General features: G+C 45.1%; 1 protein-coding gene across 1 annotated transcript in view; it reads right to left on the bottom strand.

Moving 5' to 3' along the window:
* UHRF2 (ubiquitin like with PHD and ring finger domains 2) overlaps window positions 1-14,805 on the bottom strand; it is a 142,002-nt gene that overhangs the window by 31,173 nt on the left and 96,024 nt on the right. The window contains exon 8 of the mRNA XM_063455111.1: window positions 4,769-4,876. Within this exon, the coding sequence (XP_063311181.1) occupies window positions 4,769-4,876 (108 nt within the window). The remainder of the gene's footprint in view (window positions 1-4,768; window positions 4,877-14,805) is intronic.

Below are 14,805 nucleotides of genomic sequence, written 5' to 3'. Positions count from 1 at the left end.
CACCCCTCCTCACTTAGCCACCCCACCTGCCACTCTCCCCACCCAGCCACCCTACCTGTCACCCTCCGAACCCAGTCACACCACCTCACACTGTCACCTCCCTCCCCCTGCCACCCACCTGTCACTCCTCTCTCACCCTGCCACCCCACCTGTCACCCCCTCACTTTGTCACCCCCCTCACCCTGCCACCCCACCTGTCACCCCCTCTCACCATGTTACCCCCTCTTACTCTGTCACCCACCCTGTGACCCCCCCACTGTCACCCCCCTTACGCTGTCACCTCATCCTGTCACCCTACCTCACCCTACCACCCCACCTGTCACCCCCTCACCCTGTCACCTCCCTCACCCTATCACCCCACCTGTCACCCCTCTCACTCTGCCACCCCACCTATCACCCAGCAAACCCACCTGTCACCCCCTCTCACCCTGCCACCCCACCTGTCACCTTCCTCACCCATTCTCACCATGCCACCCCACCTGTCACCTCCCTCTCATCCCCTCTCACCTTGTAACCCCCTCACCCTGTTACCTCCCTGTCACCCCTTCTCACCCAACCTGTCACCCCCTCACCCTGTCACACCACCTCTTACTCTGTCACCCACCCTGTGACCCCCCACACTATATCACCCCCTTTACTCTGTCACCTCACCCTGCCACTCCCCAAACAATATGTCACCCCCTCTCAGCCTGTCACCCCACCTCACATTGTCAGCCCCTGTCATCCCCTCTCACCCTGTCACTTCACCTCACATTGTCAGCCCCTAACACTATGTCATCCCCTCTCACCATGTCACTCCACCTCAAATTGTCAGCCCCTAACACTGTCACCCCACCTCACATTATGTCACCCCACCACACACTGTCACCCCACCTCACATTCTGTCAGCCCATCACACTCTGTCACCCCCCTTTCACTCTGTCCCCTCCCTCTCACACTAATGTCACCCCCCTCTTACTCTGTCACCCCCTACACAATGTCACCCTCCCTCTCACACTAGGTCTCCCACCTCTCACAGTAGGTCTCCCTCTCACACACTAGGTCTCTCACCTCTCACATTATGCCACCCCTTCACACTGTCACCCCCCCTACACAATGTCACCCTCCCTCTCACACTAGGTCTCCCCCCCTCACACACTAGGTCACCCTCCTGTCACCCCCTCTTACTCTGTCACCCACCCTGTGACCCCCCCACACTGTCACCCACCCGTACTCTGTCACCTCACCCTGTCGCTCCCCACACACTGTCACCCCACCTCACACGTTCACCCCCTCACACTAAGTCACCCACCCTCTTATTCTGTCACCCACCCTCTTATTCTGTCACCCACCCTCTTATTCTGTCACCCACCCTCTTATTCTGTCACCCACCCTCTTATTCTGTCACCCACCCTCTTATTCTGTCACCCACCCTCTTATTCTGTCACCCACCCTCTTACTCTGACACCCCCCTCTTACTCTGTTACCCACCTTCACTATGTCACCCTCCCTCTCACTCTGTCAACCCCTCTCACTCTGTCACACCCCTTTACTAATGTAACCCTCTCACACTGTCACCACCCTCATACTATGTCATTTCCCCCACACACTCTGTCACCACTCTCTAGGCACACTGACACCCCTCCATACACACGGTCTCTCCCTCCGCACACACGGGCACCACTCTCTGCACTCGGGCACCTCCCTTCATTCTTACTGTCAACCCTCAACACTCTGGCACCCACCTCCATACACTTTGGCACCCTCCTGCTCATTTACACTCACCCTGCCACAGTTACCCCTTTACTCACCCTGTCACCCCCTGAAGGCAATAATTATACACACTGTCATAAAATAGCTCCGCCATAAACTCAGTGCCAAAGGCCACAGGCAGTACACAAACATACACATGCTCAGAGAAACATACATACATACATACATATACAAGGATACTCACTGTCAGACACACATTCTCAGGCACACAAAGGTAGACAATGCAACAATGTATACATCAACTGCTATTTTTTCAATAATGGTGTTAGTGGGGGCCTCATGTATGAGTCTCGCCTAAGGCCTCGCCAAGTCTAGAGCCGCCACTGCTCACATGTCCATGCGGCCTTAAGTATATAGGACGCACAATGAGAATGTTACGTACCAGAATATGTGAGCATGTATATAATATTAAGAGAACGTTTGCGTTACATCAAGTGTCTATGCACTTTAGGGATCACCACGATGTAGACTATGAATAATGAATAATAATTTTGAGATTTGCCTTTTTTTTTTTTAAACGAACTTGTGATAGATTTTATACAATATATATACACACACACACACACACACATATATAATTTATTTGAATTATTTTATCAATTAAGAGCATTTTAATTTTAACACATGGCACTTTAAACGTTCTTTAAATACTCTACTATTTATCCACTCTGCCAGTTCACCCTCTCCTTCCAGCAATTCCAATATGAATCTGTTGAGCTCTAGGCGCATGTAACCTCATATGTATCACTGTTAAGATTTCCCTGTCTTTGCTTGCTGATATGCACTTTATTCCTGACAATGATAAAGAAATATAAGTCCTGTTTTCCTACTGTGCACTTTGGGGGTATACACCTTTAAATTAACCAAGTGCATTTATAAATGAATTAAAACATATTTTAATGGATATTTCATTTTCTCTTTTTTAGAATAGGTAATGTTTTTTAGATACCGTATATACTCTAGTAGAAGTCGACCCGAATATAAGCCGAGGCCCCTAATTTTACCCCAAAAAACTGGGAAAACGTATTGACTCGAGTATAAGCCTAGGGTGGGAAATGCAGCAGCTACTGGTAAATTTCTAAATAAAATTAGTTCCCAATAAAGTTACATTAATTGAATATTTATTTACAGTGTGTGTATATAATGAATGCAGAGTGTGTATATAATGAATGCAGAGAGTGTGTGTTTCTGTGAATGCAGTGTGTGTATATAATGCAGTGTGTGCATTATATACACACTGCATTCATACAAACACACTGCATTATAGACACACACACACTGTGTATATGATGCAGAGTGTGTGTGTATTTGTGTAGTGAGTGTGTAAACTGGGTGGGGGGAGGGCATTCGAATTATTTTTAATATTCTTTTATTTTAATATTTTTTTATTTTAATATAATTACTTTAATATTTTTTATTTTAATATAATTTTTTTATTTTAATACAATTACTTTAAAATTTAGTTTTTATATTATTTTATTATTTAATTTTTTTTTGTTACCTGGCCAGTGAGAGTGGCTAGCTCATTCCCTCCAGTCCAGTGGCATTGGCTGTGCAGGAGAGGGGCTGGCAGCAAGCTGTTACTTACCTTTCCTGAAGCTCCTGTCAGCTCCCTTCTCCTGCGTTCCCTTCCGCTCACTGTCAGCTCCGGTCTGCTCCCTTCACTTCCGCTCCGTTTAGCTCACTGTCTAAAATCGCAGGGAACGCAGGAGAAGGGAGCTGACAGAAGCTGCAGGAAAGGACCGCTGACAGAAGCTGCCCCCAACAGGACCGCCGGGCGTGTAATGAGCCCGGCGGTCCTGGTCTGTATTATGGCAATGTAAGTTGCCATAATACAGACACTGACTCGAGAATAAGCAGAGTGGGGGTTTTTTCAACAGAAAAAAATTGCCGAAAAACTCGGCTTATACTCGAGTGTATACGGTATGTCTATATTGTTCTTGTATGCTATTTTATATGTTTCTGATTTATGCTTTTTCAATTGCAATGATGTCCCCTTTAAATGACGAAATAGAAAAAACATTGGCTCACACAACTAAGTGTGGACTTACACCTTATGCTGTCAAAGACAATTAGCAGATAGGAGTATGCAAATTAAGTCTAATTGATACTCCTATCAGCAACATGAACTATCTTTGCAAAGACTGTTAAAAATCCTGACCTAAGATGGTGAGGACAGCATCATGTCCTGAGGAAGCTGGGCAGACCAGAGAAAGGCATTGACGTCATCAAGGGGGCGGAGACTACAGATTCCCAGAAACACCACGCTTGTACTACTCAGGCTGCACTCAAGCTGGACCATTACACTCCGGACACAACAGCCTTGCAGAGCCAGTGTCTCCAGCTCCTCCACATTTTACGCTGGGCAGTGAGTAACGGCATATGCCGAGCCTACTCACCACTTTCTCTTTTAAGAGACAGTTTGTTGATTTTTTAAAGACAGAGTTTTTAAATAAATTTGTTTATACGTTGCCAATTTTAGAGTTCCATAGCTATATGACAGATAACGGATCTCCTTACTTTAACAATTGGGGGAATTGTATGGGAATCTCTATCTACAGTAGTGATGGTGTTGAAAACATTTTTTTTGTTTTAAACAATCTGCACAATTATATGTTTTTATGTATTCCCTTTACATGTGCTGTGAGCTGTGTCAGCTTGGAGCCATCTACTGAACATTGAGTATTACTGCAATACCTTTATAATTAACATGCTCCTGCTCCACTCTTTTCTATATTTCTTCCTGTTTTGATTCTGTTTTATGTGTTAGGGATATAACACATTGAGTGTGTCAGCAGCATTGTATAAAAAAATTAATACCAACTCTAGGTATAGGAAATTTTTAAAGAGCGCTCCAAAATAAAATTACTTTACCATTAATAAAATACTGCTTTTATTTTATTACTGGAAATTATCCCCACTACTATTATGTGTACAAGTGTACACTTTATTATCATGATTCTAAAGGATAATAAGAACACCTTGGAGGTGTAATTAATTGTATTAGTAAACATACCTGCACTCTGAATTTCCATGCTGCTCCAACAGGAATACCTGGTATAGGTCCGTAGTGGTTGGAAGGGACAATGGTGCATTCTTTAGTGCGACCAACGCAGGCCATACCCTGGAAACAAAAGCAAAAAGCAGAAAATTGCAATGATCAATAACATAGTAATTTTAACAAAATGAAAAGTGCAATAATATGTTCCTGATTTAGGAGTTCTAAAATGTGCAGAAGCTAGGCAATATTCTGCTCATCTCTACCATCCCCTAATGACATAATTTAAACATGGAATGTGACGGCAGATAAGAACCATCCAGCCCATCTAGTCTGCCCATGATGACACGGAATGGATGGCTATCATAATAATGGGACCCACAGCCCCAAATTACCTATTTATAAAATATCAACTCACTCACTGACCTGTTCCTTAAATTTACACTCTGAGTACCGAAACCACATCTTAAAGTAGTTGCTTTAGGGCATTTATAATGTCCCATTTCACATACAATGTAAAAACACTGCCGTTTCTCAGAAACAGGCAGCCTCTGTCTAGAGCAGTTGTTTCCAAACCAGTCCTCTAGACACGCATACCAGTCCAGGATTTAGAGATTACCCATTTGTGTCTAAGGTATTTCTAGAAAGGAAGAAAAAACAAAAAAACACCTTGACACAACTGGGTAATACCTAAATCCTAGACTGGTAGGTGTGCCTTTTGGAAACCACTGATCTAGGGGCTCTTCCACCTTAAGACCATTGATTTTTGAAGGTCTTCAAGTTCGCCATTATCACACAAAGCATAATAATGCCAAAAACATCCAGTTATTCTCACAAAGAAGCATTAGATTTCATACTTCTATATGAATAGCATTTCACTGGCAGAGTGCAGGAACTGCCACTCTTGTGCCGTGGGTCTGTAATGCTTCATTATAAGAAGTGTCTGATTAGGCTAGGGATCATCAATTCTGATTGAAGGTGGAACAGCTCAGGGAAGCCAGAGAGGCTGCTGTGGATTAGAGATACATTTTATGGACATTTCTTTTTAAATAGGCACTCTGAAACTAACCCTACTAACAATAAAAAGATGTTTATTGGGCAATGCCAATTTTCTGTTCCAAAAATAATAAACTTTTTAACGGAAACTGCCACTTCCCAGAATTTTTTAAGTCATTGTGTTTATTTATTCATATATTCATCAAATAAGTATGTGTGCTGTGTGAAAAATAAAATTAGATACAGAAATCCACAATTCTGTATCCTGCAACTGGTTTTCTCCATCTTGGCTCCCTGTTAGTCATTATTATAAGCATTGTTCTTTCCATCTGGCAGTCATAGAAAGCATACAGAGAGGAGGCAAAATAAAACAATATTTATATTTCTCCTCTTCATTTGCAAGCAGGCCCGGACTGGCCATCGGGCATACCGGGCAAATGCCCGGTGGGCTGCGATGGCCAGGGGCCGAGGCCGTCAGGGGAGATCACAGGATCTCCCCTGCCAGCCTCTGCAGGGCCAGCGCTATCAGAGCGCCGGCCCCGCTGTGTGTCTCCATGGGCCGGTGGGGAGATCAAAGATCTCCCTCACCGGCCCAGAGGCACTATAACATTGCTATGCCGGCTGGGGAGCGAGGAGAGGACCGGCGGAACTCTACCCTGCAGCTCCGCCGGGTTCCTCTCGCGAGGTCGGAGCGATCTCGCGAGAGTGAACTCTACCCCAGGAACTGCAGGGTAGAGTTCACTCACCACTAGGACCACCAGGGACAGCAGCATGGTAAATCACCACCAGGGACTCCTCCATGGACGCACGGCTCCCCCCCCTCCCAAGCTAAAGGTAAGAAGGGAGGGGGGGGTGGGGATATGAAGTTAATTATTTTTTTATATTTTTATTTATCCCCTATTTCTAAAAATCATTTTTTATCCCACATTTCTTTAATCATAATAAAAAAAAAAAAAGAATAATACTTTTACACCTTAACCCCCCCCCACACACACACAATCCCTCCAGACATATTCACACACACACAGCACCCTCAGACACACACACACACACAGCACACTCACCCACACAGCAACCCTCAGAAACACACAGCACCGTTAGACACACACAGCACACTAACAGCACCCTCAAACACAGCACACTCACACTAACAGCACACTTACCCACACAGCACCCTCACACACACACAGCATGCTCAAACACACAGCATGCTCAAACACACAGCACGCTCAAACACACAGCACGCTCAAACAGACAGCACACTCACAAACACAGCACCTTTAGACAAACACACAGCACCCTCACACAACACACAGCACCCTCACACAACACACATCACCCTCAGACACACACACACACACACACACTCATATATATTATATAAAATAACCCTCAGTGAATTAACAAAGATAATTAGACACAAACAATGTGATGGTAAGAACACCCACACACACATGCTGCACCCCTCACACACAAAACACTGCACCCCTCACACACACATGCTGCACCCTTCACACACAAAACACTGCACCCCTCACACACACACACAACACACTGCACCCCTCACACACACACACATGCTGCACACAGCACACCCAACACACTGCACCCCTCACACACACACATGCTGCACACAGCACACTGCACCCCTCACACACACACGCTGCACACGGCACACCCAACACGCTGCACCCCTCACACACACATGCTGCACACAACACCCCCCCTCCTATTTGGATAGAGATTATATATATATATATATATATATATATATATATATATATAGAGAGAGAGAGAGAGAGAGAGAGAGAGAGAGAGAGAGAGGGCTTGCACTCCTGGTGTAATCCTGTGGTGCCTGGTGCTGGCCTGGCAAGGATCATGTAGACATAGCAGAAATGACCGCACTCCAAGGACTTTAGAGATTTTCAAATAAAATGTAACTTTTATTAAATGGATTGAATAAAAGTTAAATTTTATTTGAAAATCTCCTTTATTTGAAAAGTCCTTGGAGTGCGATCATTTCTGCTATGTCTATATATATATATATATATATATATATATATTTATTTATACACACACTATAGCACCCCTCACACTGCACCACTACACACATTACGCTCCACGCTAGATCCCTTACCCAACTCTGGATCATCTAATCTACACACATACACACAGTAGATCCCTATACACACTCTAAATCCTCTACACACACACACACAATCTCCTATACACACTCTGGGTCCTTTACACACTAGATCCCCTACACACACACACACTGCACCACCTACACACACTACATTCCTGACATATAAAACTCTGGATCCCCTATGCACACACTACATTCCTTGTTAACAAACACATGCTACATTCTCTAAACACACACTCTCTACAACCCTTACACACACTACAGCCGGTATGCACACACTAGCTACATCCCCAATACACACTATGCCCCCTATACACACACTCTCTACAGCCCCTAGCACGATACGCTTTCCTGGCCCTTTTGTCCTCTGGTATCCCACTTACTGAGACACCAGACAAGTGAAAGGCAAACACAGCGCAAGCATGTTATTAAATTTGCTTGCGCTGCGCAGACCAAATACAGGGCCTTTTTCTAATGCTAGAGCTCTTCAGCAGAGCTCTGCGCATTGAACTAACATGCTAACTTTGAAAGGGGGTGTGCTTGTCATTAATGATGACAAAACACACCCTTTCTGGCCCGCCCCCTTCTCAGGGGGCCGCTGTGATTGAAAAATGCCCGGGCCGAATTTTTTTCCCAGTCCGGCCCTGTTTGCAAGGGTTGTCGTGACATTGCTTTGTCTAAATTGTATTACAATGCACCATGTTAAACATTTAAAGGGACTCTACATTCACAAGAACAACTACAGCAAGCATGTCAAACTCAACGTCTAGTAAGGGCCACATAAACAAGGTTTAAGTTTATGTGGGCCGCAAAAAAAGAACACCTTAACCCCTTAACGCCGTTACAGCGTTCTATGCCATCCCGCATTAAATGGGCTTTAAAGCCGTAATGGCTTTGAGCCCTGGAGACGCTGGGATTCTTACCTTGCCGGCGCTCCGCTTCAGGAGGACTGCCTGACAGACCTCCCATGCCAAATCAGGCCCCCAGGGGCCATGTGCTCGCTCTCAAAGAGCGATCACATGGCCCCCTAAAGCTGGCCATGGTAACAAAAATACACTTAGAATGACATTCTATATATATCTATCTATATATAAAATACAAATAACTGCAAATATTTATATATATATAATTACATAAATAACTACATAAGTATAAACGTAGAATTTAAATACACATATATATATACATACATACACACACACAAATTCTACGTGTATAATTAAGGAATATTTTAACATAATTATATGATTTAATTAATTAATTAAAGTTTGATTGACGTGCCTGACAACCCAGGCAGCAGTGCAGAGACATAAATTCACACGCGCTATATTTAACCCTGTAACTGGGGGGGTACTGTTTTACTCGGGAGACACCGCTGAACACAAATATTAGTGTTTCAAAATTATAAATTGTATTACAATGATGATATATTCAGTAAAAGTGAAGTTTCTTTGCATTTTTCACACACGAACGGCACTTTTACTGACGATATTATTGTTGTATATGTTTTACTGTTTTGAAACACTTATGTTTGTGTTCAGTGAAGTCTCCCAAGTATAACAGTACCCCCTATGTACAGGTTTTATGGTATTTTGGAAAGTTAGTCAAATATAAGGCTTGCATTTATTTTTTTTCACATTGAAATTTGCCAGATTGGTTACGTTGCATTTGAGACCGTATGGTAGCCCAGGAATGAGAATTACCCCCATGATGGCATACCATTTGAAAAAGTAGACAACCCATGGTATTGCAAATGGGGTATGTCCAGTCATTTTTAGTAGCCACTTAGTCACAAACACTGGCCAAATATAATTTTTTTTTTTTTTTTTTTACACAAAAATAAATATGAACGCTAACTTTGGCCAGTGTGTGACTAAGTGGCTACTATAAATAACTGGACATACCCCACTTGCAATACCTTGGGTTGTCTACTTTTGCAAATGGTATGCCATCATGGAGGTAAATCTCATTCCTGGGCTACCACACGGTCTCAAAGGCAACATAACCAACCTGGCGAATTTCAATTTGAAAAAAATGAAAAATGGAATGTGCTATATTTGACCCTTTACCTTTCCAAAACACCGTAAAAACTTTTAATGTGGGGTACTATTGTACTCATGAGACTTTGCGGAATCCAAATATGTGTTTTTTTGCAGTTAAAGCTAACGGTATTATGACATTTATAGCTAAAATGTCTACACATTTTTTTTAAATCTTAATTTCTCACAGTTTTTTTTTATTTTATTCATAATCAATTATGTTTCAAATATGAATAGTTCATTAAAAATGAAAGCCCAGTTTCCCCTGAACAAAATTATATATAATAAGTGTGGGTGCACTTAATATGAATGTCCGTTACAATTGGTGGCAAGCGGCGGGATCGTTCCTACAGCCAGGACAGCTACAGGAAACACCATTTCTTTGGATTTAGAAGTGGGGGCAACGCATGTCCCAGTACAGCGACTCTAGAAGCAACAGAATGGAACCAGCAGTGTTCTACGAGGAGGAGGACCTGGATCGCCGGGATGCATTAAGGAAAAGCATCTGGTACCAGGCCCTGGATGTACAAAACCAGCGGGGTGAGAGTCTCCCCAGTGAAGAGCAGCGGTTGCAGAAGCAAGTGGCCCTGCGGATGCCCTTCCTGGGAGAGCAGCCCCTGGAGGAATGGGTGAAGGAATTGGAGCTCCGAGTATGGCAGGAGATTTGGCTGGAAGATGCCTACCAGGCACTCTGGTGGTATATGGCACAGTATATACCCTGGACTGCCGAGCATGACAAGCCAGAGGGAGAGGAGTTTGATGGTCCTGGCTTGTTATGGGAGTCCTTTGCAGAGACGGACTTCGGGAGCCCTGCGCAGACCAGACTTCAGGATATTTTCTACACAAGGGAGGCTAGGCATGACTGGGATGACCCCCATGAGGTAGGGCAAGACCTGCTTCACCTAGCAACCATGGAGTGGGAACTGGAGCAGGACTACCGAGATCTCTTCCACTCCATTGGGAAGGCTCAGCAGGACAGTAAAGTGACAGACCCAGATCCAGACCCATTCCGCTGGGAAGATATTGTGGAGATTTACTGGGAAGAACCCCAGGTGGCCGGTAGAGATGGGACCGAGGTCTCTCCACCGGTCCTGCAGGGAATTGGGAGCCCAGTCTCCATTCCCCAGCGGCAGGCTGAGTTACAGGGGGCAGAGGTAGTTGGTCCTACCCCCCAACAGCAGAGTGATATGCCGGGAAGGCAGTGTGAAGTGCAGGGAGAGGAGAGCAGCGTCCTCCCTCCCCAGCGGCAGGCTGAGTTACAGGGGGCAGAGGTAGTTGGTCCTACCCCCCAGCAGCAGCGTGATTTTTTGGGAATAGTCTCCAGTCTCCTTTCCCCAGCGGCAGAGTGTCCAGCAGGGAATAGAGAGCCCAGCAGCAGGACACTGTATTGGGAGGAGAGACAGTCGGTCTCCCTCCACAAAGGCGGAAAGTATGCATGGGAGAGGAGCTTGCTACCACCTCTCACCAGCGGCGGATCCGTAATGTGCAGGGAATAGAGAGTCCAGTCTCCTTTCCCCAGCGGCAGAGTGTTCTATTGGGAGAGGAGCCTGTTACCCCCTCTCCCCAGCGGCAGCTTAAGGTACCAGGGGGAGACTGTAAGCCCCCCACCGGTGCAGATGGGACCGTGGTCTCTGCACTTACCACACAGGGGGTAGGGATGGTCGGTCCTGCCCCCTAACGACAGGGCAGTTTAGCCAAAGGGGAGACAGTCGGTCTCCAGCAGCAGAGCTGTGTAACTAAAGGGGAGACAGTCGGTCTCCAGCAGCAGAGCAGTGCAGCTAAAGGGGAGACAGTCGGTCTCCAGCAACCAGGCTTCAACCAGACTACTCCCGTGGTAGTGCTGGCATCAGGGCAGAGTACCGCTGGTCTCTGCCCACTCAGCAACCCACCAAGGCAGCCTACCAGTCCCCCACACAGCCATGGTGGGGCACCTGGACATGGACAAATTTCTCCTCTACCCAGGTGTAGTAACCAGTTATTGTAGGTGGGCTGTACTGCTGTTTCTGTTTTGTGGGTGGGCTGCTGGACTAACAAGGGCACTGACCGGCAGGAGGTCAGATACCCTGTTAGTCTGTTTGGAAAAGGGGAGAGATGTGACGAGAGCAATCTCGCCACATTGCATTGGAGAAGCCTGGCTGCCCGCCTGCTGCCTTTGGACTATGGCCCTGGGAGATTGGGCCCTTTAAAAACAGTATGCGGCCATACCAGAGTGTATGTCACTCATTCTGGCCCTTTAAATACAGTGGGGTCATTTGGTACTTGCCCTGTGTGAGCTGTGGTAACCCAGATAGCTATGCCATGGAGCCTATTCGTGTGATTAAAGACTTTGGCTCTATGGCGATTAAACTGTATTCGGTTGGTCTGAGTGCCATTCACCTAATAATGTGCACTCAGACCTGAGCTATCTGGGGATATGTGAAATATCTGTGTGTTATGTGTAAAATGTGACTTTATGTATTTTTATGTGAATGTGATGTATGGTTTTAAAGTTATGAAAGTTGTGTAAAAGTATATTTTGAACTGTATGCATAATGGGATTATGTGTCACACTAAGGGGAGGGGATGTGTGGGATGTAACATCTATGTCATTGGTTATTTTATGCCTCCCCCTGGGTGTGGCCTGTATGTGTACTCATGTAATAAAAACCAGGCTGGGTGCCCCAGCACCTCAAACCACTGCTTGACCTTCAACACGGAGCCTTGTCTCGTTCTTGGGGGGATTCACTGTATGCTGTTGGAGATTGACTGCTAGGAGTGTAAGCTGATGTCTGCTTTTCCTATTCATCTGCTAGCAGCTATTCGTGAGGTTCCAGCTTGGAGTGCTATCTTATTCCCTGGTATGCAGTTCGGGAGGTTGATGCATTCGCCTGTATCTAGTTCGTGAGTTTTGATGTTCTGCAGTAGCTGTGCCTTTCTGAGAAAAGGGGATTATCGCCTAAACGGATTTTAACCCCTCATATGCTGAAACGGTCCGTTACAATGAATGAGGTGAATTACGGTTGAACAGACATATAGCGCAAATACCAGTTTTTGTTTACATGGTGTTTTGATCAGAACGTGTTCTATTGACTCCGTCCTGAAGGGGTTAAATTTTCATAGAAACGTTTATTTTGATAAGCAAAGTATATAAAAAAAAAAAACAGCATCCCCCTCTACTAAATCCTAGTCTCCCCCCAATATACTAAAAATACCAGCACCCCCTCTAGCCAACAAACAGACTCCACTCACATTGCCGCTGCCAGTATGCGACTCCAGAAGTCCGGACTCTGGTATACCCCAAATGGCGATGTCCGCACCCTGTGCCAAATATGATCCTTCCGCTACTTCTTGAAACCCTGTGATGGTGGAGCATGTCGCTGTCACGTCAGAATGTGACGTGGCGTGCCTCCATGCACCTTCAGGTACTCCTCTGTCCAGTTGCAGCCAATGCAACACTGACCGACACACACACACACTCACTGAAGACATGTGTGTCTCACATGTCTCACATTTACACATTCTTGCACACACAATTTTCTTTATTGCTCCCTACCTTTGGGAGCTGATGTGGGGCCTCTCCCTGGGGTCCAGTGAGAATCTTCTATCTGCTTCTCACTGCTCCCTTGCGCGCAGTTTAGTGATGCAGGAATATGACATCATATTCCGGCGCCCGGCTTCACTACAGAAGGCGCGTGCGAGGGAGCAGTGGGGAGCAGTAACACTGAGCTCCCTCGCTGGCCCTCCTCTCCAACCGGGTAAATGTTAGAGTAGGCACCTGCAATGTGGGGAAAGCAAGCATGTACTCGCGGCTTGCCGGGCCGCAAGTTTGACATGCTTGAACTACAGCTTATTGTATTTGTTCTGGTAAGTATAACCATTCCCTTCAGGCTTTGGCAGTAAACTTTGTTTTTTCATATTCATAGAGGAACATCTGGGTGGTTAGGTGACTTTTGGTCGCCTGATGCAGGACGTCCTCGCGCTATGCATGAGAACATCCAGCATCACCCGAAACCCCATAAGAAAGCATTGTGTAATGCTTTCCTATGGAGCTGTTCCAATACGAGCGTGGTCCATGCCGCGCATGTGCATTAGATGGACATCAGCGTGGGGGAGAGAAGGCGGACCCTGAGTCAGAGCAGAGGGACATGAGAGCACTTTGGGGGGGCAACTTAACTCAACAACTACCTGATAAAAAATAAGCATGAATCGGTTCAAGTTTTAAAATCTGCCTCTTCTAGGTGCAAACGACAGAGGAAAAATAAAAATAATAAAATAAAATAACAAAAATCATTCTGTGGTGAATTTAGGTCTGCTGAAAACGAATGTAAGAAGTTGCCTGCTCCTGTAGGACTTCAGCTTCTATCATGCTCAGTGAAATTCCAGCTGAGGCTGGTAAAGTGTACACTATATATCTGACGTAATGGAAAAGCATGACAAACACTTTCTAAACAGCCTATGCTTCATCCAGTGGTTAGCAGAGTCTGAAAAACTGTTAGTTCTCAATAGCTTTGTACAGGATGTCACGGTTTTAATGGAAACATAAAAATGAATACTCAAAAGACTGCACTAAAGTATGCTTTTTCTATCCAAACTCCTAATTCACAATAAATCCATCCATCTTTTCTTAATTCAAATCAGGATTTGGTCTTCTCTATAGGAAGCATTTCACAAGACAATGCCTAGCACTAATAGCATATTAAGTAATTGTGAGTTCATTTAAACAAGGCCATCTTCACCTCTTGTCTCTGTCAACATTTCAACACTTGTCGGTTTACATTCCCAGTTTACTATTGTAAAAAACCTCGGAGTATGTTGGTGCTATATAAATAATAATAATGGGCAAAAAGAAGATGATGAATCTACAATAGCTGTAGAAGCACATTCTGCAAATTATG

This window comes from Pelobates fuscus, chromosome 5, assembly GCF_036172605.1.
Source record: "Pelobates fuscus isolate aPelFus1 chromosome 5, aPelFus1.pri, whole genome shotgun sequence".
Lineage (NCBI taxonomy): Eukaryota > Metazoa > Chordata > Amphibia > Anura > Pelobatidae > Pelobates > Pelobates fuscus.
This window is presented reverse-complemented; position numbering and strand designations above follow the sequence as displayed.